This window comes from Phaenicophaeus curvirostris, chromosome 1 (assembly GCF_032191515.1).
Source record: "Phaenicophaeus curvirostris isolate KB17595 chromosome 1, BPBGC_Pcur_1.0, whole genome shotgun sequence".
Taxonomy (NCBI): Eukaryota; Metazoa; Chordata; class Aves; order Cuculiformes; family Cuculidae; genus Phaenicophaeus; species Phaenicophaeus curvirostris.
The window spans coordinates 39,956,102-39,979,709 of record NC_091392.1 but is presented as its reverse complement, the minus strand read 5'-3'; the positions used below and the strand labels follow the sequence as shown (position 1 = coordinate 39,979,709).

At 38.1% G+C, this 23,608-nt stretch overlaps 1 protein-coding gene across 3 annotated transcripts in view; it reads right to left on the bottom strand.

The window, feature by feature from the left end:
• EEA1 (early endosome antigen 1) overlaps positions 1-23,608 on the bottom strand; it is a 76,469-nt gene that overhangs the window by 46,536 nt on the left and 6,325 nt on the right. For 2 of the 3 annotated variants that reach the window (XM_069854041.1, XM_069854062.1), the window contains exons 2-9: positions 21,477-21,569; positions 18,525-18,647; positions 7,605-7,732; positions 3,603-3,657; positions 3,428-3,493; positions 2,581-2,620; positions 1,624-1,731; positions 1,416-1,537 (exon numbers count right to left, since the gene is read on the bottom strand). In XM_069854041.1, the coding sequence (XP_069710142.1) occupies positions 1,416-1,537; positions 1,624-1,731; positions 2,581-2,620; positions 3,428-3,493; positions 3,603-3,657; positions 7,605-7,732; positions 18,525-18,647; positions 21,477-21,569 (735 nt within the window). The remainder of the gene's footprint in view (positions 1-1,415; positions 1,538-1,623; positions 1,732-2,580; positions 2,621-3,427; positions 3,494-3,602; positions 3,658-7,604; positions 7,733-18,524; positions 18,648-21,476; positions 21,570-23,608) is intronic. The other variant, XM_069854053.1, reaches the window with a different exon arrangement.

The following is a 23,608-nucleotide window of genomic DNA, read 5'->3' as shown; positions in this document are numbered from 1 at the left end:
CAAAGGAAACAACATTTAATGGCTGTTTGTCAATTCTTGCCTACTAAACTTTGAATGTGTTGATTGATTTCAACCGAATCTGACAAATAAGAAAGTCTCAAATATTACATTCCTGTAATTTTGATGTAAGCAGATGGGTAGGTACAGGAGGGAGACTGTCCCTGGGAGAAAACACTGAAATGACAGATAATCCATGCAAGACATTTATGTGAAGTTTCATTCCCTAGGCTGTATTGACTCCACGACTCTACACAATGCATTACTGTATATAGTCCTGAGATGGTCTTGTAAGACACACAACAATCCAGTGCTACACAGACTTTCATAATGATAGTGCATCTGCCTATTTCAGAAAAACATAGGAACAGACAAGAAAATGGGAGCTAAAGGAAATGTCTTGAAAGTATTATCAGACATGCCTCATATCAGACCCAGAGGTACAACTTCTAATTACATCTAAAGCACCATAACATCCTTCAAAATGAAAAACTGTGGAGGAAAAGGAAAGGGAAGGCAATAGTGGGCACCAAAGAAAGCAAAGAGCTGTTGCCATCTAGAACAGAAAAGGTACAAGGAAAAGGTAAGAATGCAGAAGGAGAAAGGAAGACAAGAAACATCTCAAAAGAGAGGAATGGATAAGTCTGGTGGCTGGACAGGGCCAGGAGGGACTTGTGAACCCTTCAGGGCAGCCAGCTACAGGGAAGAAGGGAGATAAGTAAGTCCTACTTTTCTCCAGAGTCTAAGCAGTTGGCTGAGTGGGAGAAACTAGGAATTCCCCTTCACTACTGCTTCAGAAGTGGCAGGACTGCTGAGTCACTGGGATTGCTCCCTGGAGCCACGGCTGTGTATAAAAGTCAGCAGGAGCCACAATCCTGGAATATACACACATCGGTATTATCATCCAAGCGCAAGAGGGACAACATTAACACAGACATGGTGATGACAGCTGCCAGCCTTTGAGCCACCATATCACAAAACACCTCTCTGAGCACTTCTCATGATGAATGCAGCTGCCCTGAGACTGAGCACAACACCTCATGGGAAAAGGGTGATCTAAAGAAAGCTGTGGAAATCAGCAACAGCAAGCTCGAAGTACAGGCCTGCACAGCACATCTAGACATGTATTCCTCTGTAAAACTGCTGAAGGGTACAGCATCAAACAAGCAGAGTATAATAGATAATAAATTTTACCCTATCTTTTAAGTCAGAAACTACATCTATTTCCTCACTGGAAGCAGACTGAAAATTTAGGTCAGTGAAACAGAGCAGAAACTGGTGTTCTGAACTTTTCAGCCCACAAGCAGAAGTCTCAAGATTCAACAGAGTTTGATCGCTTTAAAACTGTATTTGCAAGCATTTAAGTGTATCCCTCCCTTGACTTGAAAATAACAAAAATATTAGTGTGATGTGAATACCAGCTCTGTCTTTAGGTCTTCCACTGTATTTCTCTCCTTCTGCAGTTCTTGTGTCAGGTTTGTCACTTTCTGTTCTGCAGTCTCCCGAAGGCTGATTTCTTCATCATACTTTGATTTAAGATCTAGCAAGAAAGAAGTTGAATAAAGAATCACTTGCACAAGTAGCACAAGTAGAAAATAGAATCAGAGCTCATACTAATATACTCACCCACGATTTCAGTGGACAGTTGTGCCGCTTTTTGCTCAAATAAGTCTTTCATTTGCTTAATGTTAAAATTTTCTACTTGGATTTCTTCTAGCTGCCGTTCCAATGACTCTATTTCCATAAAAATAACAGTATTATTTTCTGGAAGAGCTAGGACAACACAGTTACTCACATCCATAATGAATCTCAGCAGGTAAATAAGTAATTCAAGTTTACTCAACATCTAATTAACTTAAGAAAGTGAACAACTTTAGTGAAGTTAAATATCTACAAGCATGATGCTGGAACCTGTCACTAGCTTAGTACTCTGCAAGACTAAGTAAGTACATATTGGTTTTCACTAGTCAAAAATAACCTTTCAGATCATTCTGCAACAAGCTGTTGAATTCTGAGCCCTGCATTGTGATTAAAGAGCTTTAATCACAATCAGTCTGATACTTTATGCACACATAAGGAAAATTTTACTCCATGAGTGCCTCATAGAAAAAAAACATAGAGCTTAAAATATTGGTCTGCAAAACAAACAAACAAAAAAATACAAAAATTGTCTTCTTTGCTAGCAATGAATACAGAAAAACACTAAATAAATCCAGCACTGACAAATGCTACAGTTTAAGTATCAACAATCACTGTCTTTCTTAGTAAAAGACTTGTACTGAATGCTTGAATATATGAAATTATTAAAAATGCATTCAAAAATACTCATGAGAACTGCCTTCAGTGTCAGGAGAACTCCTGTCTCACTTCTAGAAATTACAGACTCTGAGCCTCTGGAACATTTCCCCAGATGACAGCTACCAAAAGCTTACAATGAACCTTGTTTGCAGTAATTGTACCATTCCAGCTTTCTAGATCTTTAATTTACCAAACGCGTGTTTTCATTAACCTAAAAGCTACGCTAAAAAAAAAAAAAAATCAGAAATTCCAGAACAGTGCAAAAATTAATAAAATATTAGCCACCTGTTGATGTAGCCGTTGTCAATCCATCAGACTTAGAATGCTTAAGAAAACAGAATAAACACATCATTAGACAGTAGGAATAAAAACAACTACTTCCAATGCTCACCCCATTTTAGAAAAAGACAGGGTAATACAGACTTCTGTGCTCAAATATTGTGTAGCAATATAAAAATACCTAGTTTCAAACAGTTATATCTGGAAGACTGGAAAAGGCCAAGATTATTTTCCATTTTGGGTGTTACTGCACTACCAAGCTTCCAGACCTGCAAGACTCCTGTAACAATTCCCTCACCCTCCCTTCCCTCAATATTGAAACCTGCATAAAAAGAGAGGTTACAGACATCACTAAATACATTTTGAGAAAGCATTCTGTCAGAAAGCAATTTCTGAGGTTTTTAATCCCATTTGAAGTAGTTCATTGTCAAAAAAGAATCAAGAGCTTCCTTAGGGCACAACACATCACAATGTGCCTTGCCTTGTTTGTTCAGTTCATCTGGACTTCTGTGAAAGCACACTACTGTTCTCCAAAATTTTTTACAAGAAAGACCCCATCACCCTTTCTTGTAACAGATAAAACACCACATTTGATTTATTTTCTTCAATAAACTGAGTTCTGAATAAGCCCACCAGAAGGAAAAGTCTGAACTGAACTTGTGGCAGTGAGTAGTACGGAAGAATCATTATCTACTCTGACTCTGTGGAGAGATAACTAGCTTTGTTTTCAAGAACATGTCAATATTCAAATTATGGAGCTAACTAAATCAGGCCACGTGCCCTACAAAAAAGGTATTGATCTTCTATGTCAATACTGAAGATAAACCTGCTTCAAGTATTTTAAAGCAATTACTTGCTGCTGCTGCCCCTGCAATTTCTCTAGTTCTTTCTTCAGCTCTTCTGAATACCACCTCTCCTCCTGGTGTGGAGAAATAAGGGAGAGAGAAATGTAAATTTGTTTGCTTAAGACAGTGGAACACTTTGCAATTTAAACAAAGGACCACATGCAAATAAAACACATTTCCAACCTTCAGCGAAGCTTGCAAGTCTTGGACTTCTTGTCGGAGCAGTGATACTTCATCTCTGAATAAATATATCCACAGAGTGAAGAAAATGAATATGCAGTGTTTATATTTTGTCAAATACATACAGGTTATAATGTCCATTAAAAAGCTGGAGTAACAGCCACATACTACATAAATCTAAGTCACATAATTACAAATAGTTTACGTTTAGATTTTTGTGAAACTTGGAACAAGCAGGATTAATAGATTCTTATTAGTTCAGTTTGCACATCAGTTGAAAAATGCTAAACATATTAACTGGATGGATAAAAAAACCAGATATGCAAATAACGTCATGAAAACAGAACGTAAACCTAAATCACTGCATCAGCTTGACCACAATAGTTCAGGATGGCAAAGCTGTGCATTGGGACGTTTAACTGATTTACATGCCTTTGTATGAAAAGGACAAATCTATTCTCCTTCACTTCTCATATCACATAAAGGAGTCTTGGTAAGAGACAGCATGCTATCTTACTCCTTTTGGAATACGCAGTTACATAATTTTTCATCCACACAGAAATTCAGTATGCCCCAAAGATCCATTCACTTAATGGTCTGAATGTTTAAAGCCTTGGGATTTTAAATTCTCAAATATCGTGCTCGAGCCTGCAGCCATGCAAGAACACAAGATCCAAGGCTAAAACTGTTACTAATTGATTTAGATAGTTCCCTTCTAAATCACAGGTCTCCCTACAGAGCTGCACAACTATATATACAAGGATAACGCTGCATTTACTGAGATACAGCCACTTCAAACGTAGAATACACAGGCCATTAAAATAATGCAAATATACCCTTTCTTATTGTTTGTACAGTGGCAACACTGGGAGTACATAGAATATATGTGTGTAGGTGCCAATGTACCCATAATTCTCTTAGTTTTATACCACACAGTTTTATTGCTGCTATGCTGCATTATCCCTCCTCCATAGATGTTCTTTTAAATTATCTCATACTTAAGAAAATAAAAAACCAACAAAACAAAAAAACCACCAAAGCAAGTTATTCTTTAGTATACTGGAAAGGAATAGATTAAACCTACATTAGCATATTAACATCAGGTCAGGGTCATCAAAAAGCAACTGAAACACACACACTTGAACCAATAAAGCAAGATCTCCAAGGTGGACCAAAACATGGGATATTAGGAAGCTAATTTTTTTTCAGAGGAACATTTTCTGCTATTTACACAGTATTCTGCCCATGTGAGATATTCACTAGAGGCTTGTGAATACAAGCAGGCTGAGACAGGTGTGGCTGTAATCCAACACCCAAAAATTGTTTGTGGATGGAGAAGGGGGCAGAGTTTTCTCACCAGTATAAGTAAATCAGCTAATATTCACACGCAAGATTATAAATGAAATCCCAGGTAAGTGGAAGAGTTAACTGCAATGAAGTTGGGCCTGAACATATCAGATCTGCCATACTAAAGCACTTAAGATGCTTTTGTCTTCATAGCAGATAAAAGGTTTTGAACTGCATAAGAATAGTTTGTAACAGAAGAGAAAGGAAAGAGGAGAAGGGGAAGAGAGAGAGAGTTTGTAAAGTAAGGACCCTTCTACAGCAGCCACTTCAATGTTTCCAGCACAGTTTTGCTTGAGAATTTTAAGATGAAACCTAAGTTCAGTTTAATTGACCAGAAGAAAATGAGGCGGGGGGTGGGGAGAGTGTAAGTGATCGCTACAGACAATGTGACTTTGTGCCATTCAAATCCTCACCAAATCTCCCTCACTGCTAGGGTGGTTACAATCCACCCTTCCTCCTCTCAGCACATCTCAGCCTCACAGTGTGGCAAGTCCCCACCACCTTTTCCTTACACTCTACTCAACTCCCCATCTGTAAAATGCTGCTGCCTCCACCCTAGCACCAGGTACCCGCAGCCTTGTTGAATCACACTGGGGAGAATGACATGATTTACTCTTGACCCTTGATTATGGCAGTTTATAGAGGGGATGGGAGGGGAAAGGATACATGTAACTCATAGTACCTAACTTTCTCAACTGAATCCCAATCTGGGTCCTATGAATTACATGTAAGCTTTATTACTAGACCACTAACAAAGTGGCTCCCTGCTTCAGGCTCCAATACTTCTTTAATGCAATATTCCAAGTCTTGGAAAAACACATTTATGTAGAATGAGAATTTCCTGCAACAAGCATGAAACTGAGAAACATGAAAGAATGCCACACAAAGAGGAAGAATAGCTCATGTGTTACACAACAGCTCTCACCAGGCTCCCCTTGCTCCATTTGAACTCCCTGACTTCGTCTACCTTTTCTATTATGTTAGAGAAAACAAAACCACTTGTTCTTAAACTGTCAAGAGCCTGGCAAAAAATAAAAAAACTTCACCAGCCAACATCTGGTTGACATTGGAAACTTGCAGGCATAAAAACACATCTTTCATAAACTACATAAACTATATAGTTATGACTGATAATTCCGCCATGTGAATGTTATTACTCTATTAAGAGCATCATTTCATGTCTAAGCTATATCACTCTGAAAAGGCTTAAATTAAGAGCAAAAAAAAAATACTTTTTCTTTAATAAACGTGCAGAAAAGGCTAAAATCGGACAGAGAAGAAATACTTTCTTGAATGAATGTGCACACAGGAAACCAAATGTAACTCCACTAGTACCCTACCACTTCCTTCTATATAAAGCCCTAATTTTTATTTCTTTTGTGGTGGCAGCTGGGAAAGAAGGCAACTGTTCATAAAGAAGGGCCCATCCATGCATGAAGGCACGACCTCTGCTAATGCTGGCTCTTACTGGCTTGCCAGCTCTGTACATACTGGGGAGAGATGTATCTTCATTCAGGTAACAACAGAAATATGTTACATTCTACAGGCTTTTCTCACTGAAGAATCATCCTCTCTTGAGTTAGTTACCTAAATACATGTATCTTTTTCACTGTAATTATTTATCACATTGGGTCACCTTTCTACTAGCGACAAAACATTTCAATCATTTACTTCCCAGCACTGGCAGAAGCCAGCTCCACTAGCAGGTGACCACCCATGGCATTGTGCAGTGAGTACCTCTGCTTACTGGATGAGGCCAGAGGCAGCTGCTCACTCTGAAACTGCTGCATACAAACCAAGGCAGTTTTGGGGGGTGTAACAGAACAGCAGCATGGACTGTCATTTACAGTGGTCCAAAATAAACACTGAATATTAAAAAAAACCCAAACAACTACCAGGAAGCCAAAGGAAACCTATGTAAATTTTACCCCTAAGAAAAATCTCCCCAAACCACCACAGGCAGACTACTCAGTTAAGCTTTTCTAAAGAAAGTTTTATATTATCCGTTCCTGCTCCATACTGCTGGCCTCAGAAATAAAACCACCAGATATGTTTCCTAGGAACATATTTAGCAATACAGTTTAGACCAAACAGTTAAATAAAATAAACTAGAGAAGATTTCTGAAGATCAGCATGGAGTTTGTGGAATACAGAAGGAAAATTAGTGACACAGACAGAAACTTCTCAGATCTGCAAACAATTAGGCAATATGGGAACCTACTTTGGCAAATACTGATGTTATAATTACCCAATAAGTACCCTAAGTACCCAGGGACAAAATCAGGTTTCTTCTCTATCTTCACGGTTGTCCTTCCCAACCCTCAAAAGATGACATTACAGCTCTGTGCCAGAAATTAGAGGAACCTGTATTTTTTTCTGCCACACTCCTAAAAATTCCAGTTTGTAATATTTTGTCAGCTGCCTAAGAAATGGGTGATTTAACAATATAAAAATCTATATCTGATTCTCATTTATTTTCAGATCAATATCCGCCAATGTAAGTTCCAAGCAGCTTTTTAATTGTAGTTGGAAATGGGACATGAACATTTAAATACTTCACTACATAATTAAGTGTTAAAATTAATACAGCCTTCAGTGTAATTAAACGCAGCTCAACATTGACACAAAAGAACATGCATAAAATGTGTACTGTTGCACCTTTCTGGTGACAGATGACCTTCCCCTCCATGAGTTGAATCAATGCCAGAATTATGAACTGCTTCATAGTGCTTGAACAGCTCCTCAGCTGATCCATGAGACTTCATACACAGAGGACAAATAAAACCCTATTATCAAAAAGGAAAAGAAAAAAACAGACATGAGAAGTAAATTTTTTTCCTTCCTACTTTTACACAGAATTCTAAATTTTGTGGTGGATCTGAAAGGTATTAGATACAATTGTTTTGATCTATACTAATTATTTCATGCTCTGGTAACAGTTTTGACAATTAAAAAGTTAGAAAAAGCCTACAAAAGTCACATTGCATTAGTCAGTGGGTTTTGTCTCAACAGTATTACATAACGGCAACAAAATTTTATGTAGGGAAATAAAAAGTCACTTCAGAAGGACGGCTTTGAAATTCCTTCCCCCTCAATAAAAAAAATTTCCATACATCTTCTCATAATATCAGATTCTTCTTCCAAAGGGGAGGTAGCACTTGGAGTTTGATCCTAAAAAATAGATACAAACCCCTAGTCTAAACCACAGCTGTTCATACACCTAGTATCACCATATTTAGGCTATGGATTTTAATATGAGCCAAGAGATTCAGATTCACTTTTTGCCTTGTATATAATTAATTAGTTCATGTAATTCAGATAAATACTACCTTAAGAAAACCAGATCTCTACAACCTAAAATATCAGAAATCATCCATATTCATTCCAGCATATTTACTGCAAGCTTACCAGAGTGAAAAATTAGCATAGCAACGCCCTTATTCTAATCATTAGCCCACAGACAAATGAAAACAGTAAATATTATGTACCTCTAAATATTTGTGGAGTGTCCAAACTGCCATTTATCAGAAGTACCATCCATCTCATTTTATCTGGCAATCTATTACATCTGCTGTTAAGGGCTGAACTGCATATTGGGTTTTGATGCATATGGTTATCACACCCACTTCAAGCTCAATTTCCACTTATGCTACAGCCCATATACACCATGGTGGCAAAACAAGCTTTTCAGAGTGAGAAGAAGCAATTCATTTTCCCATTAAAGACTCCCTGTAATTCCACGCTGTGCAAAGAGAATCTTGTGCAAATGAGATTAAAGCCTCCTGTTTCTAAAATTCATTTCAAATACACTTTTGCATATTTGTTAATCTTAAGTCTCTCATGCCAGTACAAATTGTAGCACACTCCAGCACTACACCAAGGCTCTCCAATATCCAAGACAAGAGTATTCCCGCGGGATTATCATTCTTCACATAACATATGTTCCTATGCAACTTCTAAAGAACATACAAAGAGCTTTGATATTCCTTTTCTTCTCTTAACTTTGCCTTTTTCCTAATGTGACACAGTATTTTGTTTCACTAGTCACTAAAAATTCAACAACCAAACATTTAATGTGGATTTAACACAGAACCATCATGCTCAGCTACTCAAGCATGGCTAAAGTTCCAGAGCACTGAACACAGACTTTGTAATTGCTATTACTTGGTTTGTGTTTCAGAAATAAATAAATACAGCTGCTTATCAAACCCACCACATGTCATATTGAAGACTAATTCTGGAACAAATAGATCAAACAAAACTGCGTAGTCCTTCCTAAGCAGACAACAGGCATTTATCTTTAACAATCATTTATCTCCAGAACTGATCAGCACAATTTCACTCCAATTAAACCAAGTTAACTTATATGGATGTATATGCGCCAAAATGGGTACAGAAAACTGGTTAAACTACTGGGTTCCCAGTAATGTTTATCTCATACAATTAGCATTAAATTTTACGATGGCAGCAATAGTCAATCTGAGCAAAAGAACCAGAGGGTGATTTCTAGCAAATATCCAAGGCAATGAACTATAGGATGGGGCAAAAAGCAGGAGATTTATTGTTCCTAGTAGGTGAAAGCAGTCAGCCTCACACAGTGATGCTGTAACAGCACCCTTTTGGGGTGAAATGATATCGAGTAGTTCTCAGTATTTAGTTTAGTTTCCCACTGACAGGAAGGCCTGCTGTTTGAGAAAAGCAAATGTTCCTCCTAGCACCAGTAACCACATCTGGGAAAAATGAGTGTAGAAAATTGCTTTGCTCTCTGCTTTTTGCCCTTTATTTCTTTCCATTTAAACAGCAAAATCTGTTTCTTTGCTTAGGTTGTTTTTGTGGGTTTTTTTGTGGCTGAGTTTTATTCTGTGGAAATAGGAGTCCTTGAGAAGAGGAAAGAATAGATTATACTTGCAGTTAGCCTGAGGGGAAAGCAGTCAATCACTTGTCTCAATTACTAGGCAAAGCCAGCACAAGACTTCCCAGGCAGGCAGGCAGATCTGAAGGCAGAGGCTGCAAGGACAAGGAGCCAAAGGCAGAGCAGAGCAGCCAAGCCAGGAGGACATGCTGCAGCTGAGAGCTCACAGGGTGGATGGGAGCTCTGAAGGGGCAGGTGTGTTGTCACCAGAAGAGGGGAAACGCATGGACAAAATCTCCTCTTTATAGTAGAAACCCTTCCTCTCACACAGGCAGGGCTATAAAGTGCATCACCCACCAATCCCAGTCCTCTCCACCAGCAGTGCTATGACCTCAGCTAACCTCGCTTTTCCAGGATCTAGTACTGTTGAAGTCGGCACTCGTTTACAGTTCTCACATATCCATATTATAACACATCCTTTCCTAGAGTTCTGATGCATAAGCTCTAACAGAGCGTGTTACCCTTCTGCAATGGGGCATCATCACCACGGAAAATATCCTTCCTACGGAGAGCCGGGGTGGACAGGAACACCAGTGCTGGCTACAGCTGCCAGCACCATCGCTCACACATCAGAGCCTTAAACTATACGAACCCAGGACCCAGTTTCATGTCGCAGGCTGATAAAATTCAGTTGTTGACTCTGATAGCAGCAGCGTTAACGCAGTTCTCTTTATAGTAAGAAAATCAGAATCATCAAGATCTTCCTGGGCATCAGACACATGTAAAGGTTTCTTGGGCCTGCAACTATTAGCTCCAGGTGACAATCTTGTCTAGGGACATGGGTTAGGGGTGTGTCTCACTTTATCTCTTTTAAAAAGAAAAATAAAATTAAACACAGCCTTAAAATATCTCTGTCTCAGCATCATTTTTTGGAGATGAATTTTTAAAATATAAAGTGTATTTTGCTAATCTGAAGACAAATATGTGCAAAGAAGAAAGATGGGAAGAAATCTGACGGTCTGACCTGCTTAAAGTTTATAAGCAATTTTGTTAGTTTGCAGGAACTCGCATCAAGTGCAAGATATTCCTGTATTGGGACCCTACCTGCCCTGAATGAAGAGGAGATTGTGCAGTCACAACCATGAGATGTAACACCGGTCACCACAACTCAGGAGAGCTGATATGTGCCTTCCAGTAAGCCTGAACTTGGCTCCCTTAAATAACAGAATCCTTTAAAGAAGAAGCAAGTATGAGAGCAACGTTCTTGTACTTGAAGAATGAAGCTACCATAGACAACACGCATAGTTATACTTCTCAAAAGGCTGTGTTTGCTGAGACACTGGGCAGGTTTCATTTTGAAATGCATTTAGGACTTACTTTGCATACAGCCCAGCCACACAGAAGTGAAACGCATTTCATATTCCTCATTTAATAAAAGAAAAGACATCACTTACAGGCCCTGCAGCACCTCACTGTAAGTCAGAACTCCCTAAATGATATTTCTAAATGGGCTTTCTCTTTTACTTTACAAAGGGAGAAAAGATCCTAAAGATGTCAAATGATGGTTAGTTGGGTTTTTTTTTTAATAAATCAAGAATTTTTTCACCAGGAAATGACAATTTATTGAATCCAAAGCTTTTTTTGCAGAAGCCTGCCAGTTAATGGAAAACAAAAATAAAACCACAACCACCACATGCACAAGTTTTAATCAGGAAGGAGTTCTTAAGATTGCCATAGAATTTCTGAAGCAAGATAGAGCAAGAACAGTAAAAAAGAAAAGGACTTCAAACCAAGACCCCATATATATGCACAAACAACTCACTAGGAGTGGGCACACAATTTCCAGCTCAAAATAGCCCCTGGCCCAGAAATCAAGGCATTCCAATAAGAAGGAGAAAGGTGGTTCAAGTCTGAATTTTCTGATCCCAAGAGAAAAGTTCCTCTTTCAGTTGGGTGTCTGCGAGCCATGCCTAGCACCCAGCACCTCCAAAGTTCCACACCGTTCACACTGGGACAGGTCTTCCTCGCTGCGAAGATTCCAAACCAGACCAGTCTCACTCTGAGCAGAAACTGTTATGTAGAAGTTCTGTAGGAAAGTATCTTGTCTTAGCTTGAGTTGTAATGCCAGACTTCACCAAAGATCTCAGACTCCATGGAAGCACCAGAGGCTTCTTTATTTGCTCTTTTCAAGAAAGACTTACCAATAAGCCTGCAGAAGAAAGTCTGTAGCTATTTTTCTCCCTTCTAATAGCTAAAATTTACATTCAGACTTGATAAAGTTAAGCTTCTCCATGTTCTATCTCTTAAAAGGCATATAAGGCAAATGATTCCTTTCGGGTAACATTAATATTCGAACAAATAATTAATATAGCATTCTTTGGGAACTATGCCAGGATTCTAAAAGCAACACTGGAAGGAAACTCTCACCACAAGAACTACCATATTTCGTTTTATTGTATCAATGTAATTTATAGGGCTATTAACAGTTGGAAGAACTTTGGCCTCCCACATCTAAACACCCTGCCCAGTAATAGCAGGGGCACAGACCCACACAGGATACAGCCAGATTGACTGCAGGCTAATGTAGAGCCCTCCTAATCCTCAGGCTATTTTAAAACTGATTCAGAAATAGCTTAAGTAACAGAAAAATGAATGTATAGGACTGAATGGATTCTGTTTCTCTGGCTTTTTGTTGTATTAGTCTGTAGATCTAGGGGAAGGGGAGCAGTAGGGTGGTGCTGTAAAAATACGTTTCTGCAAATTTCAGCCTTCTCAGAATATTGTCTTGCTTGCAATGGTATTTTCCTCACTGTTCTGCATAACTCTGATCTAATGAAGTTGTTTAGTGTGACATTTTGAAAAACAGTATTCTCCTTACTCATTAGGAAAGAGAATTGAAGATTTTCGAAGATATTCCCTCAACAGGCTGATGGCTTTCATATGAGGTTTAAAAAATAATCAAACATATATTTGTAGGTGTCTACTCCCCCGTCAATAGCAATGGAGAGCTATGCAGCACAGTTAGCAGAGGAAATAACTAGTCAGCTAACCTAATAAATGTGTATACCATATGTAGGGTCAGCATAACAGCTCCATGGGCTCCATCATCTGTAGCTTGAGACATCAGCATATATATGCATTACATCTGTCTTCATCTGCCAACTGCTCTTTTTTCCCCAGAGCTTTAATGAAATGGTATTTCTGGAGCCAATATGTCTTAGGTAATTAATGGGTGAAAGAACAGCTTACTTTACTCAAAACTTCTTTTTCACAAATTAAAACTGGAGTTATTTGGCAGAAAGATGACATCTGTTGAAGGACAGCCCCATGGGCAAAATAGTTTTTACACAACACAATTCAGATTTGCTTATATAGCTGGAGCCCAAGAAAAAAGGCATCTCGTTTATGTTTGAAAGTCACAGTCACAGCTACCCAGCTTTTTTAGTATTTTCTTGAAATACCTGATGTCTGTCTAGTCTATTCTCGGATCCCATTTTAATACTGCACAGAACTGAGCAAATGGTCCCATTTAGGCTGCTATGATTGCTGCTGATCTACAGCTGTATGTGGTAAAGAGCCATATAGCACAAGTAGCATATATAGCTCTACTTACGAATACAAACAGAGCTTCTGCAACCTCTTGAATTTTTATCCCAGCAATTATGTCATGAGTCAAGCTTAAAGAACCAAGGAACTTTGCTGTTTTCCACTGAGATATCAATTTTATTCCACAAATACTCTTCGTGGAAAATATTTAAGCACTGAGGTGAAACAAAACAAAAAAAAAAAAACCCACAACAACAACAACAACAAAAAAAACCAAAAACCACAGAATTTCAGTATAATTGATGCTTTTACCATACAGAGAAGATGAGTGACTATTTTGCCATACACACGCTACAGGATAGTTTAGCCCAGTCCCGCAAGCACTTTAACATGCTTGGCATTCACATGACCAGGTTCTATGTTTAAATAAATTTGAGTTTCCGGGCTTTATCTTTGACCTTTCAGAAATACTGGGCCAACACTGAAGCCTACAGCCTGTTTCCAGTGAGCTAAGTGAACAAAAAGCTTGCAATTCAAGCCTAAAGCTCTAACACCTTCCAGCCACAATCTTTGTTTTCCCCACGTCTCAGAATCCAGACTTGGATTAATAATGCTTTTACAACTGTATCAGTACAGTAAGCTCCATGCTGTGAATGAAGTCAAGCACATTTAAAAACTGAAAGTGAGTTCAAGAGCTATGTGAGATGGTAACGTGCTCAGAGGCATAAACACTTCTCTGAAGTTGAGGTTTTGTGTGTTATGTATACTTGGAAAAATTCTAAATTCAACATATACATTTTCCCACTGCAGGTGAACCTCCCTAGCCTCCCCTGATACAAGATACACATCTTCACCAGCATTTAAATAGCAAGTCAAAGCTAAAACTCAGATATCCTCCAGTTGCACAGTAATTTGAAGGCTAAAATGTTTTACGAGACAGAAGGTTAGGAGCTGTGTATGCTTAGGGCCAGGGGACAGATATGTACTGATATGTCTGAGCTGAAAGATATATCAAGTAGTTTCTAGGTTTTATTTCCCAATTACCTATTGAAGCAATTAACTGAATCATCAGGAATTTCTCAGAGGCAGGTTAAACTCTCTGCCTAGAAAGCAAAGGCAAGACCACATAATTTCTTTCAGAAGTCTTATATACTGGCAAGAAAAAAATCATGTTATATTTAAGTTAAAGAATAAATAAATTAGGTCATTTTAAATATTGTTAAAAGAAAAATACAGTTGACATTTTTTCCATGCCTTCCACCAGTAAAAGCCCTTTCCTCTGTGTTTACATAAACAGTAAGATGACAGTGGCTTCCTCAGATTACATTTCTAATCAGTAGAAAAGTAGGCTAAAAGCTTGTATTTTATATAATTAAGACCCACAGTCCATTTAAATTTTACAAGTAGGTATTTAACTTTCTGGACTACAAGAAAAAAGGTGTCTTGCTACAGTTTATTTTATATCAGACTGCAGACTTGATGTCTTCCTAGAAAAGAAGCTGAGTTCTTCCTGAGAAGAATACAATCAAGATAATTTCTAGTTCAGTTCTCTTCTGTTTTTATTACTATGATAAGTAAGACTACAATTCTGTCACAACCTAGAAGACTACAATTTTGTCATGAATTAGAAATTCTAATCCAGTGGATTCTGTTTCACATTATACGGCCAAGTCAAACCAAACCAGTATTCTCCATTCTCTTAGTACTGTTCAGATGCTGCAGTAAATTAAAGCACTAATGTAGATCAACCAAGAGATTTTTTGTAGATCAACCAAGAGATTTTTTTCTCCAGTGCAAAGAGTTGAAAAGAGCTGCTGGAATCTCATTTGAGAAGCAGCTGAAAGAGCACCAGAGAGGATGAATACCAGCGCTAAAGCATTGACATGATGTCCTGTGCAAAACTAATCTGAAACATTTCAAGAGCATCCATAAAAACAGAAGATGTAATCAATTGCATCTACAATAAGAGACAGGTAGGGGAAAAAAAAAATCACCATAATGAATGAGGTGTTTTCAAAGAAAGAAAAAAAAAAAAAACATGTTTGCACAACTAGTATGCCAGTTCACACTCTAGGCAATCCAGCTTTGAAAGGTCTCTTCAGAAAACATCAGCGTCCAAAGTTATGAAGAATATCCAAAAAGAACTGTTTAAAAATTGTCTTTCATTTAGCATAGTTGTAGACAAGACAATAAATGTCAGCAGCCGCTACTTTCTAAACATTGCAGGAGGTTTTCTGGATGCCTGAGGATAAACAGGGAAGGGAAATCTGAACCGAAGCCTCTCTCACTGACTCACTGTTTAGATGTCCTGAACATCCAACAAGGAACAGTCAGGAAATGCTGGAAATGGTTTAGAAGTGTACCATTCCTTTAGGAAAAAAAAAATAAAACAGAAGAAGGCACACAGCTTTTGTTAGCGACACCTGCATATACATGAAAGTTAGCAAACAATGTTGCTGTTTGGGTGTGCAGTGATGCATGTGACTTCCAGGGGGCATTTGTTTGGCTGAGTTGGCTACACATGGACACAGACAGTTGCCAACATTTTGGTGGTTGTTCCTGCAGCTGAATAAGCTTTTGTCTTTTCAAGTAAGTGCTTTGAAAGTGCTTTAGGGGCAGGGGATGTTATTTCACTGTCATTTTCATTAGCTATCATATGGTGCGATCCCTGCTTTGACAAGTGAGGACTGCATAGAGAGTGGTGTAAGACGAAGAGCATAAATAAGGTGAGTGGTGAGGATCATTTCCCACCTCAGGACATCAGATACCTTTGGAAACTGCAAGAGTGGACACCTGTGACTTAAGAACAAGACCAACTCTCACTGCATGCAGGATGGAGAGGAGGGAGTGGTAAGGATAAGAGGGGCAAATGACCTTACTTACTAAAATTCTCATCATCAGGGAGGGTGTATTAATGGAAGGCAGGTTACCAAAGAAAGCTATGGACAAAATCAGAAACAAAGGTACTAACGCTTTTGTCAACCAAGTGACAATTTTTCATATCTCACGAAGTGTGATCAAACACTGCCTTTGCAATGTGTCCTATCTCCATGCTTAAGAATGCACTGGCAAAAAACTGAACTCAGGAGCTTCTTCAGCACTGTTACCACCAGAATGTATTTAAACTTTTCATAGCAGTTTCCACAAGCAACAGAAAGTAAAAAAACAAGGACACAAAATCAAACACAGTAATATTTCATGTCTGCCACATAAGATGACAACACATTGATAATAGATCATAAATGCCAACTCAGGAACGGCAAAATTGAAACAAAGGGTGACAACCTAGTTATGTTGCTGCTTCAGGACCACATTGTGCTTGTTGCAAATGTGAACTATTATTTTCCATCAACAAATGCAAACCATCAGCTTCTCATTAGTCAAGTATTTTAAACTTTTTCATATTAATACTTTCAATGTTTCTATGCATACCGATAGAATAAAGGATCAGGAAAAAAAAACCCACATATATTAGCATTCTTTCTTTCTCACGTCTTGCAGATATTTACTGAATCACCGTGCCAAGAAACACAGCTTTAGCAACAGGAAACAGCAACAGCTAGGAACAACTAAATTTGCATTTCATGTGTTATACACAATATACAAGTTCTATCAAGTTATAAAGTTGTAATCAGCTATTGACAAGTTAGAAGTACTGACAAGTAAATTACAATGGATAAACAAAAACTCTATGTAGCCAAGATCCTTCAGTCAACTCCATGAAACTGTTAAACACAACCCAGCTTAAATAAAAGAACAACTTCATTAGGTAACTGAATCACTTCTGGTGGCTCATATCCCACAATCTTCTGATATCATCACATCAGGAATGCCACAATCTGTCACTTGTAAGTCACAGCTTATTCAAATAAGGCACTTGCATTGTGCCCAGATAATAAAGAAAACAGAAAGTTTATTTGGCCATGAACAGAGCTCTGCGATCGGTCCCTGCTTCAATAGGATGCAGTGAGGTGTCAATCAAAAGCTAATCTCCAATTGTCCTGCCTCTGAGGAGGCAATCCAGGAGAGCAGCATGGGCCAGTTTTACCACAGATTCTACACACTTTAATATATGACACTTCACCCTTGAAAAGAGATCCCAAGTAATTCTAGGTCTTTGCGAATAACAACCCACAATTTGAAGTTCTTCCTTCAAAAATAAAGTGTAAATACACATTCAGTATAGGGAAGGAAAAAAAGCCCCACTACTTAGCAAATGCATACAGCAAACACACAATAAAACACACACAATAAAACCACATCATTCACACAGCGCAGGTTAAACACTTTGGTTCTAAAACCCAATGAAAGCAATGCCAGTAGAAAGAACACAAAACTTCACCTCCATATAAGCCCATTTAGTGCATGGCAAGCTGCTCCCCTAGAAGTCAAATCTACTCTCTGAAGTTTCCTGGCAGAAAAAAATTCAGATAGCCTTATGCAGTGGGAGGCTGTTACCTTGCAGAATCTAATTTCTTCCAACTGAGAAGTATGAAATAGCAGATTTTGTTTTAATTGAGCAGTTTAACACTGCACAACTGGAAGAATTTAGAAATGCACTACTATTTCTAATATATATTAAGTGAAACAGCCTTGGCATTTTGTTGGAAGCATACAGAAATTCCAGTAAAATTCTATATTCAATAATTGGATTTATAATTATTTTTCTAATGTTAATGCAATATGTAAGGCTCTTAAGAACATTCAAGAAGAGAAGCCTCTAAGTTTTCTATATTCTTACTCTCTGTTCCGCCTTCTACCCAGTCTATCTATTCCCCACTAGAAATCTGCTTCAAAAGTAAGTAACTAATAAGAGCTCAAAATATGTCTTTTCACAAAGGATGTACTGTATTTATCACTACACTAAGTCTGAAGTGAAGTAAATCATGTAGTCTTATTTACAAGAAAACTAAGCAAAAGCTGTTCAGGAAGAATCCATCGGTGACTGCAAGTCACAAACATTTCATGTGAGACGCTACTGCAAACCAGAAAGCTCAACATAGATTAATTTTATTGCTGAATGTGTACTTTGGAATCATGCATAAGAGGTCAAATTACATTTCAGCAAGGAATCAAAAGAGACAATTTAAAAAGCTGAAACCCATGCCAGGAGAAGAGATGTATGTTCATTTAAAGCAGCCCATTACCAAAGCTATTGAAACAAAATAAACAAGACCCACAGTAACAGTTGGGAGGTCATGGAGCTCCTGTCTTCTTTCTGTCTCAGTGTGCTCATTCTGGTAATGTTCAGACAGATCAGTGGGAGTTACACACACTCTCATACAGAGTGGACAGATGAAGCCCTGTGAAACGCATATTTGTTTTTAAGAAACTAATAAAAACCAAAAACAGATGTGGAATCAAATGCTGTTCAAATTCTTATGCTGAAAAGTTCTCTACAATCACAAAACCAAAGACTGTTTTCCTTTTGGAAAGACAGTTTTTGCAAACCCCATATCAATACCATGGAGAAGGAAGGAACAGTTATTAAGAAAATGAAAATACAAAAATTCATAACACATTTCAAAAGCTAGCACCATGTTGAATACTGCTACGTATTTTCCAGACACTCTTGGTATCCCCTTCATGTGACAGAGGAATAAGCTGCATAACAAATTATGAATGGACCACTGTAAGGTATCACATCAGATCTGTCACACAGTTTCCCATAAGAGTGTGCAGATATTTCACAGAGAGAGATAGAGTGGCAAGGTGATATTGCAGAAACAATATACTATATGCAAATTAATACACTATATGCTTAAACACCTAGAAAAAGCAGGGTGGGGAGTAAAGCACTGTGGGCCTCTGTGGGCAAGAGGATGCCTGCACCTCCTGGGTAGAGCACTCCAGGCAGGCAGAACAGGCTGAACACAACCCTCTGTGCACACATGGAAAGGTTGAGGCCCCTTCCAAAAAAATGATGGCAAACCCGTCTAGCTAATGCAGACACATTACACTAATGAAAGCTTAAACACTCTGGTGGACTCGCTGCAAGCACAGAGTATGTAGTAACACTGTACTGTAGGCAGAGTTGCACTGGGACCTAAGCTAAAAAAGCCAGATAGGTGTATCTACGAATAAGAGGTATCTAGACTTCATTACAGGTCTATGTGTGATCTGAAGCATAGATGTGGCCAGAGACAGGAATAAAACAGATTTTGACCTCTCTTTGAGCACAGAACAGCTAGAATTCAGACTTCCTCACTCCTTTTGCTTCATACTACAATTTTCAAAAGTCAGGATTTATTTCAGCCAGGCTTGAGAAGGTAGGAAACATGAGAATCTGCATAGACTTAGTAATTATTGTCCATTTGAATCTTACAGCAATACAAATTTGAAAATCTAGCCAAGAAACCATTTGATAGGAATGGTTGGACTCGATGATCCGGTGGGTCTCTTCCAACCTGGTTATTCTATGATTCTATGAAACAGGAGTGCAAATAAGTCAACTGGATTTCTGACTTCATATAATACTGAAGAACCAGGTGGGAATATAAGGATAAAACAGAGAGCAAAGGTTCTGCAAAGTCTGTCTACAGTGCTCCTGGAGAAACGTTTTCAGAGAGACCAAGCTTCAGGGCAGCTTTCTGTGCAAGAAAAGGAAGACCAACAGAAAGGCTCAAGTTGCATGCTGTAACATGTGAATCTCAGGACCGCAAGAACCCACCACCAGCTCCAGAGCTCAGCTTCAAACAGATTTTGAAATTATGTGCTAAAGGAGAACACACCTCTTACAACTAATGGAACAGATGGCAGAATTATTGACAACTAAAAGATACCTTTTCATGTTCTACTAAAAGCCACAGTATCAACTAAAAGCCACAGGACAGGCTTTGGTCTGACCCAGTTTTGACTCAGCATGAAAAAGCCAATGAAAAGCCAATGATACAATATTGCAGGCACACCACTACTTTGAAAGCTCGTTCTATGTCAAGAAAATACTACTGCATTAGTATTGAGGTACCTTGTGACGCCCACCAGCTGTACAGCCAGGGATACTGCACTCATGTTAACAGAATTGTGCAATTTTAGCCAATCTTTGGAAAGAAGCAGTTATCTCATTGCACATTTTTATGCCTTAATGAACTACAAAATTAATGAGATTTTAGCCTGCAATTAAAGAATATTTATTTGCTTCGGAGACAAACCAAATATGTGTACAAAACAGATTTGGGCTCACAAATGTGTGATATGTATAACATGAAGTGAAATATTAAGGAATATCTGTTACGCTGACTGTAAAAAGGCTTCAAGGAGTAAGAAATAAGCAGATGCACAGATGGAAGGCAATTATGATTTTCAACAGCACAGTGAACGTTTCTGTTTTCATAACAGACATTGGGGTACTTGAATTATCGTACACTTTATTCAGGGTATGAAAGGGCACTTTTCTCCCTTTAATACTATAACAGGAGTAATTAACCTTGCCATGCATTTGTATGCTAAGCTTGAAACATTTTCAAGTGAGGTAATCAGGCTACATTAGCACAAACTAGCTTCAACAGCCAGTGAAGTCAACTTGCATTTTTCAGAGTTAATATTTGACAGCACTGTAAATCCAAAAGCATTGTAATATGGGATTAAGGCAAGAGTAACAACTTACTCTGCTGGTTAAATATGGCATACAGCACATAAAAACTGGATAGGATTTACAAGTCATAGATTTAGACACCAACACCAAACAAAAACCAACACATCCAATATTTCATAAGGAGGAAGAGGTTTCCAGTATACATTATAGCACAGTAGAAGCAAGGTGAAAAGCGAGTACAACTCTGATAAAATGTTAACCCTCATTTTTCAGAACTCTCATAAAAGATTAACTAACAAGGAGCCTTAAGCTTCTGCCTCATCACTTTTAGTTTTAATAATTCATCTCTAGCATTACAGGAAATATTGCTTGTGACTACTTAGACAGATAAGCCTAATTAAAAGCTACATATAAATATCGCCTAATCTTCCTTTTTTATTTAAATAACAATGAATTCTTAGAAGATGATACTTCTGAATATTTCTTTAGTACAGTTGTTACTTAGGTAGGGCATCAAAAGTTACTCCTAACAACTTCATGGACCAGAGAAACAGCACCTAAGGTTTAATATTCCAGTACCACGTATGGTGCACAGTACCTCAGAGGAGCCTTCGTTGTTCACATCCACAGCATTTCCTGGTGTGGCAGATGAATCTGAATCCGAGCTCTGAGACCCACCTCTACCTGGAGTCTGAAATAGAGAGGGGAGAGAAAAATGAGCGCCTACAGACCGCATTTAACAAAGTGTGGTACGCATCCTATGTAAAAGCCTCTCTACTTGCTGGAATACAGAAGTATTTTCCTTCCACAAAAGTAATGAAATGAAAAAGCTGACAAGCAATTACATAATTTTCAGTGCAACACTTCAACAAAAGCTTTTATCCAAGACTCTCCACGCATCAAAGAACAAGCAAACACCAGAAGCAGAGGCCAGGATTTAAAACCACTTCCTACCCCAAACATTCAACACAAAACAAAGAACTAGACTTAACCCTGCCCTTGTATCACTCACTCCGATGTTAAATTAGGTCTCTATATCCAATAGGAAAACACTTAAAATCACAATCTAAACAGTTACAGAAGCAGTAAATTAGTGCCACACTACTTTCTAGACAACTTGTCTATAATCTGAACAAGCTTTTAAATACTTGAAAGACAGAAAACTTTCAAAGAGTAAGGACCCTGCTGACAGAATAAGCACACAAGCAGATATACTGCCTTGATTTGGAAAAAAATAAAAACAAAAACCAAGCTTGTGGTAAACATGTTAATCAGCAAGACAACCTATAAAAGTAAACTTCTACAAATATGTTCAAAATCAAAACAACTGCATTGATTTGAAACTATATATTTAAAGAAAATAAGCAAATAAACATGAAATACTAGATGATTCAAAATCTGGATAGATGGATAGTATAATCCTTATTTAACTACAACTTTGATTTAGATTTGATTTAACTTCCCCTACACATGTCTGGAACAACATTGCTTAATTGATGGCAGAAGAGTTAGCCATTCGCAAAGCAAATATTGGTAAAGAATTTATCTTAACAGTGATATGCAATCCTAGTTTCAACAAAAAAAATAAAAGTTCATTATCCAATTCCATGACAACAATTGCAAATGAGCTGATGCAAAGATATTGCTGTATTTTAGCCCACCTAGAAATACTTGTAATGTTATAAAGGATTTCCAGATTAAATACAGAGAGATTTAAGACACTGAATTCTAAACATATATAGAATCTACAGAGAGAGGGTCAGAAGTAGATAAATAGTTTTAATTTCTAGATCTTGGAGTAGCTAAAATCTTATTTATTTTAGAATTTTCTTGCTCAAACATATCCTCATATTTTCCCAACAAATGAACTATAAAGCCTTTTATAAGGTATCTGCAGCACGCACGCCTCTCCATACTTAGAAAGTTAGGTACATTTTCCTGCTTTGTTTTGTAAAGAACGTTCTATTTCCAACTTTCATAAAGATATTTTTTTTTTATGAATCAAATAAAAAAATACATAACAAAAAGGTCAAGTTTACTGATTAAGGACTTGGTTCCCAGTGAGATACAGTTCAGTTTTAGAAAGGTTCCAAAGACTGGCCAATGGGAAGTGAGGAGCAGAGAAGCAGCAAGCTGTCAGGGCTGGTGACAGTAGGTGAAAGACAGGACCATCTCTCCTTATTTCAGCCTTCTCTGGGGTTATCAGTTAAGTGATCAGCATACGCTAGTTTCCCTACTCCCATCATTTTTTTTTATTTTAGCTGGCTTATGTTCCTAAGCAAATAAGAACACACAACATAGTTTCCTTCTAGTAGAGCATACAAAAGAAATCAGCAAGGTGATACAAGCTCCCCAACTTAATAATAGAACAGACAAAAAATAAGGGTGTAAGTAAAGAATATGATGCCCATGCAAAGCACATCAAAGTGCAGGTAATGGTTTTAAGCTGAAAGAGGGGAGATGTACACTAGATACTAGGAAGAAATTCTTTACTGTGAGAACAGTGAGACACTGGAACAGGTTGCTCAGAGAACTCACGGATGCACCATCCCTGAAGGTCTTCAAGGCCAGGTTGGATGAGGCTTTGGGCAACATGGTCTGGTGGAAGGTGTCCCTGTTTACATCACGGGGAGTGGAATTGGATGATCTTTCAACCCAAATCATTCTGTGATTATTATTTATCCAAGTCACTTATACAGAAAATGAGCAAGACACATCCCAGCATGGACT